Source organism: Hylobates moloch, unplaced genomic scaffold (assembly GCF_009828535.3).
Source record: "Hylobates moloch isolate HMO894 unplaced genomic scaffold, HMol_V3 SCAFFOLD_24, whole genome shotgun sequence".
NCBI lineage: Eukaryota > Metazoa > Chordata > Mammalia > Primates > Hylobatidae > Hylobates > Hylobates moloch.
Window position 1 is genome coordinate 21,643,802 of NW_026652299.1, and position 18,800 is coordinate 21,662,601.

General features: G+C 33.9%; 1 protein-coding gene across 3 annotated transcripts in view; it reads left to right on the forward strand.

Moving 5' to 3' along the window:
• DPP10 (dipeptidyl peptidase like 10) overlaps window positions 1–18,800 on the forward strand; it is a 712,528-nt gene that overhangs the window by 686,756 nt on the left and 6,972 nt on the right. For all 3 annotated transcript variants that reach the window (XM_032146023.2, XM_058434272.1, XM_032146025.2), the window contains 3 exons: window positions 15,904–16,003; window positions 16,254–16,312; window positions 16,421–16,493. In XM_032146023.2, coding sequence (XP_032001914.1) covers window positions 15,904–16,003; window positions 16,254–16,312; window positions 16,421–16,493 — 232 coding nt within the window. The remainder of the gene's footprint in view (window positions 1–15,903; window positions 16,004–16,253; window positions 16,313–16,420; window positions 16,494–18,800) is intronic.

The following is an 18,800-nucleotide window of genomic DNA, read 5'->3' on the forward strand; positions in this document are numbered from 1 at the left end:
GCAATTATGAATTTTACTGCTATAAACATGCATATGCAACTATCTTTTTCATATAATGACTTCTTTTCCTCTGGGTAGATACCCAATAGTGGGATTGCTAGATCAAATGTTAGTTCTACTTTTAGTTCTTTAAGGAATCTCCACACATTTTCCATAGTGGTTGTACTAGTTTACATTTTTAAAACTTCAATGTGTGCCTAAAAGTGTTAGTGTTATATATATGTCCATTTAATCAAACATATCCATTTTGATGTTCAAGTAATAAACATTGATTTTCACTATGTCCTGAGAAAGGTGCACTAAAGTATCCCTTTATAATGTGAACTCATCAATTTCTCCTTATTAATTTTTCTAAGTGCATTTTAAGGCTATTATTATTCAATTCCTGCAACTACAGAATTATTATATCTTCTGGATAAATTTAATCTTTTGTGGTTTTTATTGGCCAAGTTTATCTCTATTAATCTTTTGCATTAAAGATGATTTTTCATATTAAAATTAAAATAACAGCCTTTTTTCATTGATACATGCTTATTATCAGCCTTTCCATCTTATTATTTTCAGCACTTGTCCTAATGATTTAGGTAAGCCCTTTAAACAAAAAGAGAGAGAGAGAAGTATGATGTTTTTATCTTTTTGCCAATTTCTGTATTTTAGTTGAAGATTATATTCATTTACATTTCTTCTAATTACTGATAAATTTAAATGTTACCGTTTTCATTATATGTGCTATTATCTGTCCTATTATATTTCTTTTGTCTTCCATTTATTTGAATTGATTATTTTTTTCTCTTTCATTCTTTTTTCTAAATATAATTTTGGTTTGTTCAATTATATTGCTGAGAAGTATCATATTGTATGACTATAAAATAATTTGTTTATCCATTCACCTATGGATGAACATTTGTGGTGTTTTTAGTTTTGTGTATAGTTATTATAAACATGTGTATGCTTATTTTTGTGTAAACATATATTTTCATATTTTTTTGTAAATACATAAGAGTAGAATTGTTAAGTCACATAGTAATTCCATGTTTACCTGTATAAGGAATTTCCATACTTTTTTGAAAGTACTCATACTTTGTATTTTATTTTTTAGGAACCATATAGGAGAGTTTCATTTGTTCTACATTTATGTCAACACTTAATATAATCAGTCTTTTAAAATCATCCATAACTGATGAACAGTGGGATTTATTTTATTTTCATTTGTAGTTTACTGATAACTAATAATACTGGACACCTTTTCATGTGTTTATTGCTTCATATAGGTATATTTTAACATAACTGATTTGTTGACCATTCAGATTGTGCAACTTACTCTTTCGTATTAAAATTTGCTAAATCACAGAAAGCATGTTACAACTGCAAACCTATTCCTTCCTTCCCCTTTTCATCATTTTTAATTGAGATATAATTGACATACCATAAAATTCATCCTTATGTCGTATCTTAACATCAGGTAGTAGTATCTTAAAATCAAATAGTAGTAGTTCTTCCATCTTGTTCTTCTTTTTCAAAGTTCTTTTGACTCATCTAGATGTGTTACATTTCTTTATAAATTTTAGAATCACTTTGTATCATTTCTAAAAAAAAAAAAATACACCATAAGGATTTCTTATGTGAATTGTATCGAATCTATAAATTAGCTGGCAAAGAAATAACTGACACCTAAGCAATATTGAAGCTGTCATATTTTTAAAAGATAATTTTCTTAGGTGTTCTGTTTTTTCTAGTATGTGCATAATTAAAGATATTTTTTCATTAACCATGTTTAGGTTGTATTGGGTTTTGTGAGTCTATGTTTTGGTGCTTTCTGTCAATTTTAGAAAATTATCAATTTTCTATTAGAATATTGTCATAACTTCTTGTCCTCCTTAAACACTTATTAAAAATGTGTCAAAATCTCACTTTAAGATGGTTATTTTATAAACTTTTCTTGGTGACTTTTGGTATTTAATTCTGTGTCATACTTGCTTCTATAGTCCAATAATTCTCTCTTCATGTGTGACTAATGGTTTTCTATATTCATTGCTTAAATTAAAAAAATTGTTACTAGAAGTTTCACTGAGCTTTCTATAAAAATGTTTAGCTATATTTTAACTCTTGCTTTGCTGATGTGTATTTTGAACAATATATTTAGCATCATTATCTGATATTTTACATCTTATAAAACAAATATCTCTTATTTTTGAGCATTGGTTTCTCTTGCCTGTGATTTCTGCTGGCTCTCAGTCATGGTGATGCTTTTCCTTGTGTACTATTTATTTATTTGTAGATGAGCTTATCTTTCTTGGCATTTTATCTATGGGGATTCTTTGATGCTTTTGTTGCATTGTTTTTATGTATTATATTTTATTTTTAATTGTGTATGCTGAATTGGGACCACACAAACCAAGTGTGGACTTATGGCTCAAATTTTTAGTCAATATTAATTATTTTTTATTAGCTCAGTACAAGCTCATAACAGGAATAAAAAAACATTTCACCAATCTCTTTTATGCAGCATGTTTATCTTTTGTCACATTTAGACAATGCTTTTGGGATCTAGATTTATTTAGGGTCTCCTTTAGACCCATCGTGGATTTTGTTTACGCCATCCACCAGTGAAGCCATTAGAATGAAAGGGCAAAGTCTTTAGCATGTGAATAAAACGTTGGTTTTATGCTTTCTTTACTTTTCACGTTTCCAGCTTTCGGTTTGTATTTGGCTTTTGTGGATTTATGAACTTTATTTTCAGTGTTTGGGGGTTGTGCCTTTTTTAGAGCCACCAATTTATATTTGTGTTTTATTTGGTTGGTTGGTTGGTTGGTTTTACTTTGGTTTTCTTGAATTGAGGGATCAAGTGGAGTATCTGTTTCACCTAATGCTGGAAAAGAAGCTGCCATAAATATGTTGTTCTCATCAATGAGGCTGAGACAAGTCTACCTTGTAAGATTCTAGGCTAAGTTAAATCTCAATGTAAAAAGTGATGTGATTCATTTGAGATGTTCCCTCAAGGAAAGGAAAGATGATTGGCAGCTCTAGTTCTAGGAATTTGCAATTTCTAGTCAACTTCTTTTCTTTACACTCACTAATATTTGAATGAATTTCCAGGTTCTGCTTTTTCTCTTTTTGGTCTAAGATTTACCATGTTTTTATGATGATATGTATCTATATCCAGCTAGCTAAATAATTTCATTCATTATTATGGACTTTGCCAGCAAAAACTAAACTTACATTCTGAGATATATCATACTGATATATATACACCTCCATAAAGCCGAAATTATGAAATTTTAAAAAGTGCTCAATGTTTTTGTTGTGTGTATAATTTGTTTAATTTTTTTGTTTTTGAGTATGGAAATGTTTAATAAGGAGCTGGGATTTGGGGATGCCTGTGAGGCACATTCTTTTTATTTTTAATTTTTTAAAATTTTACTTTAAGTACCATGATACACGTGCAGAATGTGCAGGTTTGTTACATAGGTATACATGTGCCATGGTGGTTTGCTGTACTTATCAACCCATCATCTAGGTTTTAAGCCCCACATGCATTAGGTATTTGTGCTAATGCTCTCCCTTCCCTTGTCCCCCACTCCCCAACAGGCCCCAGTGTGTGATTTTCGCCTCCCTGTGTCCACGTGTTCTCATTGTTCAGCTCCCACTTCTGAGTGAGAACATGCAGTGTTTGGTTTTCTGTTCCTGTGTTAGTTTGCTGAAAATGATGGCTTCCAGCTTCATCAGTGTCCCTGCTAAGACCATGATCGCATTCTTTTTTTATGGCTACATAGTATTCCATGGTGTATATATGCCACATTTTTGTTATCCAGTCTATCATTGATGGGCATTTGGGTTGGTTCCAAATCTTTCTAATCCATTCTAATCGGTGTTCCTTAACTATGTAAAGTGATTAAGGAATAGAATGATAGTATTTCTAAGAATATTCTTTGGTCAAACAATATATATATTTTTAGACAATACTTCTACCTGTTTTCTATGTATTAAAATGTTAGTCCTATAAACACCAGGAAAGCATTGATTAAATTAATTACATTCTAAACCTATTAAATGGATACTAGAGGAACAGAGAAGAGAAACTTCAGTCAATACAAAAGCATAGATGTCAACTTTTGTCTTTTTACATCCAATTTTATTTCGGTATTTCACAAGTATTCACTAAATTCTAAAAGTTGCAACTATTACATAAAATGGGACCTAATGATATTTCAACTGCATTTACTGTTATTTACTTTCCAACTGCATTTTCTGCAATATAGTTTAACTGAAATCTCTCTGATTACAAGCATGCATTCCACCTTTCTACCTCAGTGTCTTTGTTCCTGCCTTTTTACTTTTTTCTAACAGCCTCTAAGCCTACATATTGCTTTTGAATTCTATCTCTTATTAAGCCCTGTGCAGGTGTCCCTTCCTCCCTTAACCATTCACTCAATCTCTTCCACTAGAAAACACTATTCCCTCCTGTGTACTCATAGAACACTTTTTAGTAGCTTCTTGTAATTATTATACCAGTATGTAATGTATTACATTCGTGTTCTGTTTTCATTTCTAAGTCAGACTGTGTGCTTTGTCAAGGTAGTTCAGTTTTATTTGATTTTTTGTTGCAGAGACATTTAAATTGAACTTATTTCATAATCTTTCTTTAATGTGGAATTCCCTCTCCCTCTAGATATCCAAAATTCATCCTTTTTTCAAACTCCAGTTCAAACCTTTCCTATTCTTAAAGTTGTTACCTCAAGTTCACCACATAGAATGTTCTATAAATATCAATGAAGCCAAGTTGATTGAATATATTATTCAAGCTTTTTGTTTCTTTACTGATTTTCTGTCTACTTTTTCTATCAACTAATGAAAGAGGGTGTTGAAATCTTTGGCTATGCCATAAGACAAAATTACAACAATTTAGTCTAAAAATCTTAATTGCTTTATTTGCAATTCTAGAATTGGGCAATATTGCATTCCATCAAACAGAAAAAGTGCCCCAATGAGCTGGGCAGAAGAGGCTGGTTTTATAGATAGAAAAGAACTAAAGAAAGAAGTAACAAAAAATAAAAAGCAGATTGCTTGTTTCAAAGTTACTTTCCTTGTAAAGCAGGAACAGTAGAAAAATAACTGGTAACATCAGGTCACTTGAGGTTACATTTTGTTGTTAGAATTAAAGCAGAGGAAACTTCATTATCATGCTGATTGAAACTGGCCTGTTTGGGCAATTAGGCTGTTAACCTCTCACTCTTGCTTTCTAGGAAGGTCAGGTAACAACTCAGTTTGGGTTTGGTGACACGGAAACTCAGCATGGGTGGCTCCATTTTGATTTTTAGTCTGTTCCTTTGAGGCCGAGTGCAGTAGCTTAGTTCAAAACAATGACTTCCTATAATTTTTATTTAAAGGTGTAATTGTCTGTTTGCCTTTTCCTACTTTCAGTTCTATCAGTTTTGGCTTCATTTATTTCCATACTCTTTTATTGTAGAGATACATACATGCTTAGGATCATTATTTCCTCTTGATTAGTTGACCTCTTTCTTGTTAAGAAATGACCTTGGCTGGGCATGGTGGCTCATGCCTGTAATCCCAGCACTTTGGGAGGCCTAGGTGGCCGGATCACCTGAGGTCAGAAGATCGAGACCAGCCTGGCCAATGTGGTAAAACCCCATCTCTACTAAAAATACTAAAATTAGCTGGGCAGGTGGTAAGCACCTGTAATCCCAGCTACTTGGAAGGATGAGGCAGGAGAATTGCTTGAACCTGGGAGGTGGAGGTTACGGAGATCATGCCACTGCATTCCAGCCTGGGCGACTTTACTTTTGGTTATATTATTTCCTTTGAAATCTTTTCTGTCAGATATTAATATAGCCACTCCATCTTTCTTTTGATTATTGTAAACATGTTATAAATCTTACTCCATTATTTTTCTTTTTATGTATTTATGTATTTACATGTAGGTATTACGTATTTATATTTAAAGTATGTTTCTTATAGGCTGCAAAGAGTTGGGTCTTGCTTTTTTATTCAGTCTGACAGACTCTGCATATTAAATCTCTAGATTTTAAATAATGTATTTAGCTCTTTCACCTTTAATGTGATCATTGTTATTGTTGCATTAAGGTCTATTATCTTGCTATACACCTTCCATTTCTTCTGCTTTTAGTTTCTTTAAAATTTTGTCTAGTATGCTTTATATTAAACGAGCATTTTTTATAGTTAAATTTGCTTTGTTATTTGTTAATTGTAACTGGTTTTTGCATTATTTTGATGGTTCCTTTATGGCTTATAATGTATATTTTTAACTAATTAAAGTTGTCCTCCTGTGATATTATTATTTTACTTCACTCTTCAAAGTGGTGAGCTGTAAACAGGCCAGTATTTATGTATGTATGTACATATGTATGTGTACAAATATACACATACATATATAATATATATATATGTACATACATACATATATATGTACATGTATATATGTACATATATATGAATATGTATATATATGTACATGTATACATGTACATATATATGAATATGTATATATACGTATATATATATGAAGTGGGATATATCAGAGGAGGGCAACTGTGTGTGTGTGTGTGTGTGTGTGTGTGTGTATGTGTCTGTGTGTATATAGATATATATGAGCTCTACAGTGGTATACTTCTGTTTCTCTATTTCTGACCTTTATGCCATAGTTGTCAAACATTTTATGCTACACGTTATAAATCCCAAAATATATTGTTATAATTTTTGCATTTAAAAGTCAGTTATTTTTATTTTTATTTTATTTTATTTTATTTTTTTGAGACAGAGTTTTGCTCTGTTGCCCAGGCTGGAGTGCAATGGTGTGATCTTGGCTCACTGCAATCTCCACCTCCCAAGTTCAAGCAATTCTCCTGCCTCAGCTTCCCCAGTAGCTGGGATTACAGGTGTGGGCCACCATGCCCAGCTAATTTTTGTATTATTAGTAGAGATGGGGGTTTCACCGTTATGGCCAGGCTGGTCTCAAACTCCTGACCTCAGGTGATCCACCAGCGTCGGCCTCCCAAAGTGCTGGGATTACAGGCATGAGCCACTGCACCTGGTCTAAATGTGAGTTATTTTTAAACAAATTTAAATATAGTATTTAAATGTTTATATTTAACCCAGCTGACTACCAATTCCAGTGTTCATCATTTCTTTGTGTAGATACAGATTTCCACCTAGTCTCACTTTTTCTTCTGCTTGAAGAACATCCTTTAAATTACCTTTTAGTCCAGGTGTGCAAGTAATATATTCTTCCAGCTCTAATGTGTCTTTATTTCACTTTAATCTTTTAAATATTTTATTATTTTCTGGACAAAAAATTTTAGGTTGACATTTCTTATTCTATACTGTAAAGATGTTTACTACCTTCTGGTTTGCATTTTTTTCAATAAGAATATGCCATCATTCTTAACTTTGTTCCTCTGCGTACAATGCATCTTTTCTCTCTAGATGCTTTTAATAATTTCTCTTTATGATTAATTTTAATGAATTTAATTGTGATATGCCTTGGTATAGTTTTCTTCATATGTCTTATGCTTCAGTTTATTGAATTTCTTGACTATCTAGGTTAAGTGTTTTTAACAAATTTGGAAATTTTTTAGTTATTATTATTTCAAATACTTTTTGTTGTCCACTTTCTCAGGGATTATAAATATGTGTAGATTGGGCCACTTGAAGTTGTCCCCAGATCACTAATATGCTGTTCAGTTTTTTTTTTTTAAAAAGCACGTATTTCTTTGTATGTTCCATTTCAGATAGTTCTGCTATGCCTCAACTTCTTTCTTCAAGGTAGCAAGCTGTAACAATCCTAGGATTGATGTGTTGGTTTTTCATCCTTCAGGGATCAATGTCCTTCATCAGTCAATGTCCAATGTCCTAAAAACTTCTATTTTATATATTTTGTCTATATTTTTAGTCATTTCATGTGGGAGGATAAATCTCATTTCTGTTGCTTCATCACATTAGAATTATAAACTTTTAAATAAAATAAATTGTATATTTATTAACTATTTTATATGTCTCTTTTTGAATTGTCCATTTACCCATTATACACGCTTAGTTTATTTTGACTTCTGGTATAGATGAACATATATATTTGTTTCCCTGTTGACATACTAAGATTTTGCTATATTAAAGATAGCAGTCTCTGTTCACCCTTTTTCACTTGTTTGAAATATTTTCTCAGTTTCTAGAATTTTGTTAAAATTTGCATATGATGAGTCAAAAAACTGAAGTTCTAAAACTTGGCAAATTCTTCTCAAATGCTTTCTTGGGTAATTTCTTCCAGTGATTTTATTATTTAGATGTCCTGTTTCTATCAAAAGGCTAAATTAATATTTATTATATTTTCTCTTTATTTATCTGAGTTTTAATAGAGATGAGAGAGATGCATAGCACTTGTGATGTATGGTGAGAATTTACTTATATAGTTTCAAATAGCTAGCCAGTTTCCTAGCTCCATTGGTTGACTAAATCAACATCATTAACAGTGATACCAACTAAGTATTAAGTTCTCATTCATTTCAGAGTTTATTTCTGTTGAATTCTGTCTTTCTGTTCTTATGCTAATCTTACAGTCTTTTAATTATAATATGCTTCATTATAACTCATTTTAATATTTTTAAAAGATTTTCACTCATTACTTTTGTCTTTGAAAATATTCTTGGCTCACCCGTTCTATTATCTTTGTTTTTTTCCAATTCTCCCAAAATATTCAACTGGAATTTTTTAGTTAAAATTTGTTTCAACAGTTATAATAATTTAAGAAGAATTAAAATAGTCACAAGATGTAGCTTTCATCTGAGTCAGACAATATGCACAGTACATTTCTTTTATTTCTTTTTTTATATATCCTAGTAGAATTTTATAGCTTTCTTAAAATATGCCAAATCTCTTTCCTGCTGTTTTTATTTCTAAGTATTGCTTATTATTTGTGTGTTTTAATTTTTATTGTAAATGGTGTCATTTTCTCAGTGTTATTTTCTAACTAGCTTGTTGGGATAATGGAAAGGTTATGATAATAGCATATGTAGCTTTTAGCTGGCCATGGGTTTATTACTTAGTAATTATGGATATGACTTGATTGAAGACGTTAAGCAACTTTAGTTTGAATAATTATCCTCAGGACCTAACCTCATTTAATATACAATAATTTTATTTTTTTTTTAAGAATTATGTGTAAGTACTAAATATAAAACAAAACTCCTAGAAGCAAAATTTTATTGACATAGCTTCTTTAAAAACATTAATCACAGCTGGGAGCAGTGGCTCATGCCTGTAATCCCAGCACTTTGGGAAGCCGAGGTGGGTGGATCACCTGAGGTCAGGAGTTCCAGAACAGCCTGGCCAACACGTGAAACCCCGTCTCTACTAAAAAAGTACAAAAATTGGCTGGGTGTGGTGGTGAGTGCCTGTAATCCCAGCTACTCAGGAGGCTGAAGCAGGAGAATCGCTTGAACCCAGTAGGTGGAGTTTGCAGTGAGCCCAATTCACACCACTGCACTCCAGCCTGGGCAACAAGAGCAAAACTCTGTCTCAAAAAAACAAAAAATTATCACAAGAACTGAAATTAAGTTTAATTGTCTTATAAACTTTTTTTTAGAACTGATATCACTGTGATTACCAGGCCAAAAAAAAATTATCACAGGAACTGAAATTAATTTTAATTGTCTTATAAACATTTTTTTTAGAACTGATATCACTATGATTACCAGGCCAAAAAAAAAAAAATTAATTCATCCAACAAACATTACTGAATGTGCACTATGTGCCTAGCACTTTTTTTTTTTTTTTTTTTTTTTTTTTGAGACGGAGTCTCGCTCTGTTGCCCAGGCTGGAGTGCAGTGGCTCAATCTCGGCTCACTGCAAGCTCCGCCTCCCGGGTTCACGCCATTCTCCTGCCTCGGCCTCTCCGAGTAGCTGGGACTACAGGCGCCCGCCACCACGCCCGGCTAATTTTTTGTATTTTTAGTAGTGACGGGGTTTCACCGTGGTCTCGATCTCCTGCTTTATTGAATTTAGTTCAGTGAGGAGAGCTATATGGAAAACATGTAAACTAAACATAATTGGTGAAATATATAAAATGTCAGATGGTGAGAGTTTGATTCCAAAAAATAAAGAGGAGAGATAAATAAGGAGGCCAGGATTAGAGCTAACGTGGCAAATTTAGATTGGAGATAAGGAAAGGTATCACTAGGAGATCATGTTTGAACTAAGAGAAGGCAACGTAAGGAGATAAGAACTATGGATATCGGGGGAAAATAAAACATTTAAAAATGTAAACGAATATGAAACCTTCTTAAAACTTTACTTAGGGAGGTAATTATTTGTTATGTAAAGTTTTGTATCTTTTCAATTGAGGGAGCGCCTCTCAGTGTTTGAGACCAGCTTGAGTCACTTCTAAGGTTTGAAGCTTCAGTACCCCTTTTTCCGTAGAATTAAGATCCTGCCTCCTTGAGGCAGGATTAAGATTCTGCTTCAAGGCAGGATTATAAGTATTGTGATAAAAGGTGAATGATTATGTTAAGCGAATTAATAGTTTTAATGCAAAATAATATAGTGTAATAAAATTTATCTTGTATTTATAAAATTCCTTATTTCAAATTAATTCATTGTGTACCGCAAGTGAAATGGTTCAGAAAGAATTACACAAGTTTAAGTTCGCACAAGTCACCTCTTTGTTTATTTATTTATTTTGAGATGGAGTCTTAGTCGCCCAGGCTGGAGTGCAGTGGCACGATTTCAGCTCACTGCAAACTCTGCCTCCTGGGTTCAAGCAATTCTCCTGCCTCAGTCTCCTGGGTAGCTGGGATTACGCCACCACACCTGGCTAATTTTTGTATTTTTAGTAGAGATGGGGTTTCACCATGCTGGCCAGGCTGGTCTCCAACTCCTTACCTCCTGATCTGCTGGCCTCGGCCTCCCAAAGTGCTGGGATTACAGGCTTGAGCCACCGTGCCCGGCCCAAATAACCTCTTTTAAAATCCCAGTCTGTCAGCGTATCCCTTTTACTGTATTCATAAAGTCGTTTAAAGATGATCTGAAAACCTGGGGCCACTGCAAACATGAATTTTGAGTAAATGGCATTGCAGACCCCACCTCTGCTTCTCCGAGTCCTTCTATCTATTGAATTTAGTTTCCTACATCATGGGTATATTTCTTTTAAGAAGGAAAATCCTAAGGAAACCTTCCTATATTTTAGGCTTACTGAATTAAAAATAACATAAACTTGTTAAACTTTTGTAAGTAATGCTAAAATGCTTGGCAAATGGGAATGACAAAACAATTTTAATGAATAGCAAAATCCGATCACTGGGAGACCAATAAAATGTACAATGAAAACAGAGCAGCCTACACTGATGATGGAAGTTTTTGATCTTTATGAAATCAAAAGTAGCCTCTAATTAACTACAGACAATAGGGTGATTCCCATTTTTTAATCTACCTGATGATATGCACTGTTTTGAAAGTTGAAAGCATGATCTTATATCTACCTAGAACTTATATCTTATTTTTGCCCTCTTCTGAAGTAAATTTTCCAAAAACTGTTTTGTGATATACTATTGCATTCTGTAAATACATATAAAACAGGTGAGAGGAAGACGAGCCATTAAAATTTAATTTATTTTCAGCTGGGGCTGGTGGGTCACACCTGTAATCCCAGTTCTTTGGGAGGCCAAGGAGAGTGGATCACTTGAGCCCAGGAGTTCAAGACCAGCCTGGGCAACCGTGGCAAAACCTATCTGTACAAATAAATACAAAAATTAGCTGGGCATGGTGGCACGCACCTCTGGTCCCAGCTACTCAAGAGGCTAAAGTGGGAGGTTTGCTTAAGCCTGGGAGGCAGAGGTTGCGGCGAGCAGAGATTGTGCCATATACTTCAGCCTGGGTGACAGAGTGAGACCATGTCTAAAAAAAAATAAAATTATTCTAATTTTTGCCAGTGTTGATTTTTGTTTAAAAATCAATTAAAGAAGCATTTGTGGTTCAATTTTAAATGCTATAAATAGAATTTTATTCAACAGCTTTTATTATCATAAAGACTTAGAAAATATTTGGCTTCATTAAATGCCAAATTTTCATATTTACAAAAATAGTAAAATATAACTCCTTATATAGCAGCAATAATTTACAGTCCTGGTTTCACTGAAGAATCACATGGGGAGATCCATCAGGTGCCCATTCTCCACAGATTGTGATTGAATGTGGGTGGGGGGGAGCGCTGGCACTTTTTTAAAGCTTCACTCATCTAGGGAAGGTTGGCTGGAACTAAGAAGATGTTTCCGGTAGGCAACTTTATTATACAATTATGCAGTAATAACTTGTATGTAAGGTAGATCAGCAGCATTGAGGTCCCCTGAGAGTTTATTAAAAATGCAAAATCTTAGGTCCCACCCCAGATCTACTGAATTTGAATCTGTATGCTGACAACACTCTCAAGTGATCTGAATTAACTTACAAGTTAAGAAGCATTGTTCTGGGATCTACCCCTCCTTTGGAAGGCACTATTCTTGATTCCTAGAGATAATCAGGCTGTGAGAGACGTGAAACTGAGACAAATAAAATAAAACAAACCAACAAAAACATATAATGTCATCTTATATATATTATTGAAATGTAACATAAGTTTTTATGGACTGGAATATTATTATTCAGATATGCATCTATTCTGTCAATGTTTTCAGGTTATATAAACAAACAGATCATAATCAGCTGAAAGATGGCTTGGCCATCATGGTATTGTTAATAGAACCAGAAAAGTTGCATGCATCAACTGAGATGTGTGATGCATTCCTCACTATGGGAAGAGTCTTGCCTATGGGAAATATTTGAAATCTCTTGGCTGCAACATCCTTCGCCCATCTTTACGACAGAGAACTAGGAACAATATACTGGAAATTCTGCCTCTAGGGACAACACTTTCAAGAGCTGTTTCCACTTTTGCTTTATGATACAGGTTCAACGTACCTAATCTGAAAATCTGAAATTTGAAATGCTCCAAATCCAAAATGTTTTGAGCACTGACATAATGCCACGCGTGGAAAATTCTACACGTGACCCTATGTGATGGGTCACAGTCAAAAATGCCGTTAAAACTGTTTCATGAACAAAATTACTAAAAATATTGTAGACAATTACTGTCAGGCTGCGTGTAAAAGGTATATTAAAGCATATATGAATTTCATGTTTAGACTTAAGTTTTCATCCCTGAGATAACACATAATGTATAGGTAAATATTCCTAAATTTTAAAAGAATCCAAAATCTGAAACTTCTGACTCCAAGCATTTCAGATAAGGGATATTCAGCCTTTAGCTATTCATTTCTTGCTTTGCATAGCTTACCCCACCCTTTTATTTTTCTTTCTTAGGTAGGTTAATACATTTACCTACCTAAGGGAAAATTTAAAATGGGCTACTTCCAGATTTTGCTGGCCTAAGACTTGTCTCTCTCAATGAGAATGAGCAGAGGCACTTTGAAGTGGCTTATATCTACATAGGATAATTTTCTTTCCTTCAGTTACTAATTGTTAAAGCTCTGCTCAAACTTCTGAGTACTATCTAAATATTCCAGTGCGAGAACAATATACGTTATCTCAGTCCGTTCAGTAATGAATGACTGCATTTTGAACTTTTATGTACCAATTTTTAAATGATGCTCCAAATACACATAAATGAAATTCTTTATTTCTTACTTCAAGAGTTTAGTGACAATGACAATAAAACTATAACCTGGACCACACTTGAGTCATCTGAAAATCTTTCAAAAGTAGACTTCATCATGAACAAACTGCATCAGAATTTCTGAGATTGAGGCCTGAATTAATATTTTTTAATACCTCCCAAGATGTTCTGATTTCCAGTAGCATAAAGAACATTACTGAGAGTAGGGTTGAAAATTAATTTCTAAAACAGATAACTCCGTAGGTCATTTCCTTTTTTCAGCATTACTGTAATTATTACAACCTCCTCTAGAACTTTTCTAGTCAGATCATGGACTACGAAAGAAAGCTGGACATGTTGATTTATTAAAAAACATTTCAAGAAGGTATTCAAAATTAAACTAAAACAATAATTTAACTTATCTATCTGGGAACATTATTCATTATATCCCATTGCTTTCCAAAACTTAGTTGTGTGGAATATAGAGGAGAAGACAATTTTCTCCTTTACTCTTCATGAGTTTTTAGCTAAGATTCCCTGTAACAAAAGGCAGATTAACAAGAGAAAAACAAGCCGGGCACGGTGGCTCAGGCCTGTAATCCTAGCACTTTGGGAGGCAGAGGCCGGTGGATCACGAGGTCAGGAGATCGAGACCATCCTGGCTAACACGGTGAAACACCGTCTCTACTAAAAACACAAAAAAAATTAGCCGGGCGTGGTGGTGGCTCCTGTAGTCCCAGCTACTCGGGAGGCTGAGGCAGGAGAATGGCAGGAACCCAGGGGGTGGAGTTTGCAGTGAGTCGAGATCGCGCCACTGCACTCCAGCCTGGGCGACAGAGTGAGACTCCGTCAAAAAAAAAAAAAAAAAAAACCAAGAGAAAACCAAACAGAAGCTTAATAACATAAATACCTCCTTTCTACATGGGATAGAAACAAGAAAAATGGGCAGATCTCTAGAGTAGATCTCAAAGAATTGTCTTTTTTGTGTGTGTGTGTGAGGTTCTTTTTTTTTTTTTTAATCAGTAATGATTATTTTATTATTATACTTTAGGTTTTAGGGTAGATGTGCACAATGTGCAGGTTTGTTACATATGTATCCATGTGCCACGTTGGTGTGCTGCACCCATTAACTCATCATTTAGCATTAGGTATATCTCCTAATGCTGTCCCTCCCCCCTCCCCCCTCCCCCCACCCCACAAAGTCCCCGGAGTGTGATGTTCCCCTTCTTGTGTCCATGAGTTCTCATTGTTCAATTCCCACCTATGAGTGAGAACATGCGGTGTTTGGTTTTTTGTCCTTGCGATAGTTTATACCTGAGATGCAAACACTATCATTCTCTGAAACAAACGCATAAGGATGTGGGAAAGGTTTTGTTCAGAAAGATGACCGGGAAAAGCAAAACACAAGCAAAGTTTGTTACGCATACTTAAGTCAGTTTCTTCTCCATTGATTGAGTCTTCGGTTATGTAGCTATTCTCTTCCTGGTGCAGAAAGAGAGGGAGAGAAAGACAGAGACCCTTGAAAACGTCTATAAATTTCCTTTATAGACATAAATTTATCTTACAAAAGGGAAACTTTCAGCCTTGTTTTTAGTATTCTTTCTGTGTCTGAAGTTTCTCAAAATATCTAGCTCAAAATAATCCTAAGCCAGAGAGGCGTATTTAGGGTGAAATACTCTGATTGCAGCCTTATTTTGGGGTGACATGTTCTGAACTCTATGAGAAATTAAAACAATCTATATTTTTGGTGAGATATTTTCAAAATTTCATTATTTCTTAATTCTATATAATCATTTCAATATTTTATTAAATATATATATTAAATTAGTGGAAAATTATATGTGATTTAATAAGTGCTTTATTTCCCTAACCTCAAGTTATTTGGGGCAATTTCCAGATGTATAGTATGAAATCATGGAGCAATATTTGACATTTGGTGATGTAATTAATTTTGTATTTTACTTAAGCCTTATTAAAACAGCTGTTATATAACAATTTAAACAAATGTTCAAATATCTTAATTGTACAAAATGATTTTGGCTTCTTTATTCAAACCTGAGACATTCTGATATGATGTACAGTACCAAACACTGATCAAAAGCTAAAAATATCTCCAGGCATAGTTGTTATATATAAATATCTGTGTGTATGTGTGTGATATATATATCTATATATCTATATATACATAGATATATAGATATATATATGTTTTTTTTCTTTTTCCCCCCCAGGGTTATGGTGGCTATATTGCGTCAATGATCTTAAAATCAGATGAAAAGCTTTTTAAATGTGGGTCAGTGGTTGCACCTATCACAGACTTGAAATTGTATGGTGAGTACTTTCTACAGACTGACTTAATATAATGTATTGATTTGTAGAAAACGAAAGCCCAATTTAGAATAGCTCAATTGAGCTCATTTATCATATGTTATTAGAGCCTGTTTTGAGCTGTTTATCTCCTCCTTGATTCAGCTGATCTTACTAAAGCATGACAATTAAATGTAAAATGAAGAAATTAATGAAATATGCTAGTCAAATAGTTTTTAGTTTGTTCTTGAATGTCTGTTTTGTTGGGTCACAGCCTCCGCTTTCTCTGAAAGATACCTTGGGATGCCATCTAAGGAAGAAAGCACTTACCAGGTAACTAATTTGAAAATAACAAAGAAAGAGGAGTATTTTTGTTCTAAAAAATTAGTTAAATTGCCTATTTAGATCTATAGATACAGATATTTGTATTTTCCTTTATAGGCAGCCAGTGTGCTACATAATGTTCATGGCTTGAAAGAAGAAAATATATTAATAATTCATGGAACTGCTGACAGTAAGTATTATACTTGCTGCTGCTGTTTGATAGGGTACGACCTTTTACAAAGGGATACATCTAAGGACTTGCTTACAGGAAGCCCTGTAAACCTTCTGAAGAAGGGAGCAGAGAGTCACACAAAGAATCAGATACATGATAGGAGGTGGGAAAAAAGAATTCAGAGATAAGAGGAGAGGAGGCTGTTCCTCAAATGGCAGCATTGTCCAATCAAACTCCCTGTAATGATGGAAATACTTTATCAATGTTGCTGAAAAAGTAGCCACTGGCCACTTGTGTCCACACTGTTTAGTGTGACTGAGGAACTGAGTTGATTTTATTTAATTTTAATTTAAAAAGGTACTTATGTCTAGTGACTACGGTTACAGTGTTACTCAGCACACCTAAAATGGAAACCAACCTGGAAAACAGAAACCAAAAAGATGCAAGCCCTGACATGAAATTCTAATGAGGTTACCCGCTTAAATGAACTTAAAACAAAAACTTTAAAAAGGCACTTTCATACCATCTCTCATTTTTTCATCACTTTAAACCTTGGAGGTGGATATGAATGATGTTAATAGTAATAAATAATATCATTTTATATTTACATGGCACTCTTAGGGACCAAAGAATCTATATTTTATTATCCTCTGTGATATTTTACAACAGACGGCTGAATATTTATAGCTCCTTTCATGGATGAGAAAAATCAATTTCAAAAAGGAAACAGATTTATCCAAGGCCATCTGGCAAGTGAGCCAAGAAAGTCAAAGTCTTGAATCAATATTTCCTAAATCTTGAACTTAACTCCTTCCTCTTTAGGGTGGGTTCCACTGAATGATTTGCTTCAAGGATACTATATGGAAAGGGAGAGAAAGAGGAACTTCACAGTGGAGAAATTTGACAAACATCACATCAACAGTGACAAGTCATGTTATTACTATTATTAAATGCCCTTGATAGGATGTAGTGGGGATGACACTTTACCTCCATGGTTTAGTACTCCAAGCCCATACATAACACCAGTCTAACCATGAGAAAAACATCAGGAAGCTCCAAATGAGGAAAATTCTATCAGATATCCAGCCAGCACCCCTCAGAACTGTTGGGGTAATCAAAAAAAAAAAAGTCTAAGAAACTCTCATAGACCAGAGGAAGTTTAAAAGACATAATGTATAAATATAATGTGGGATTCTGAATGGAACCCTGGAACAGGAAGGGAACACAAGAAAACAACAACAAGAACACCAACAAGAAAAACTAGTGCACCCCAAATAAAGTGGGTTTAGTTAATGGTAGTATATGAGTCTTAGTGTCGATTTGTGACAAAGTATATAGTAATGTAAGATGTTAACAATGGGGAAACTGGAGGACGGGTATCCAGGAACTCTGTACTATCTTTGCAACTGTTCTGAAAATGTAAAGCAATTATAGTATTAATAGTCTATTAAGGAAAGATGTAGATGATACAGTACCAGTGTTGGGTGAAACATGATGAAAGCATAAAAATTTTGAAGGACATTTGGATGTTGTTCTAAGGTATTAAGACCTTACATATATATCAACAGTAATAAAAATAAATAGCAATTAAGTACTCATTGTATGTCAGAAAATGTGCTAAAAGCATTTAATATTATGTGTACTTCTCGCAAACACGGAATAGTAAATATTATTACTTTCATTTAACAGATTGGGAAAATAAATATTAGGAAATGATATAACTTCCTTAAAAGAGTAGACACAATTGATTAGTAGGAAGGAGATTCGAATCCATGTATTGAGCCTTTTATTCACTGTGTCCTGAAGCCTTATTCATATGAATAAATTATATTCAAGGTTAAATTATTTTACGTCTACCCATCATGCTGGACTAATATATTAGTGCTATTTCAAATTTCTCTGTCAATATGTTGTAGCTATAAAGGTAAATCACATTGTTCTATCTGACTCAGTCACAGGCCTGGCACTTCACCCATCTAATAAAATACAAGCAGAGGTTCAGCCCTGGTCACTTGAGAGGAAATGCACCTGTGAATGTGTATGAGCACACACACACATAGGCAAACACATGCACAGGTATACACACACACATAGGCATACACACACACATAGGCATACACACACACATAGGCACACACATGCACAGGCACACACATACACACACCACACAACTCATATGGGCCTGGTGAATTATAGGTGCTCAGTCATGACACTGTAACACCACTACTATTAATATTATCTTCAAAATGAATTCAATCAACCAGTCAAACCTGTAATGTTCCCTTTTAGCCATAGTAAACAGACAAATAGCAACAAATACCAATG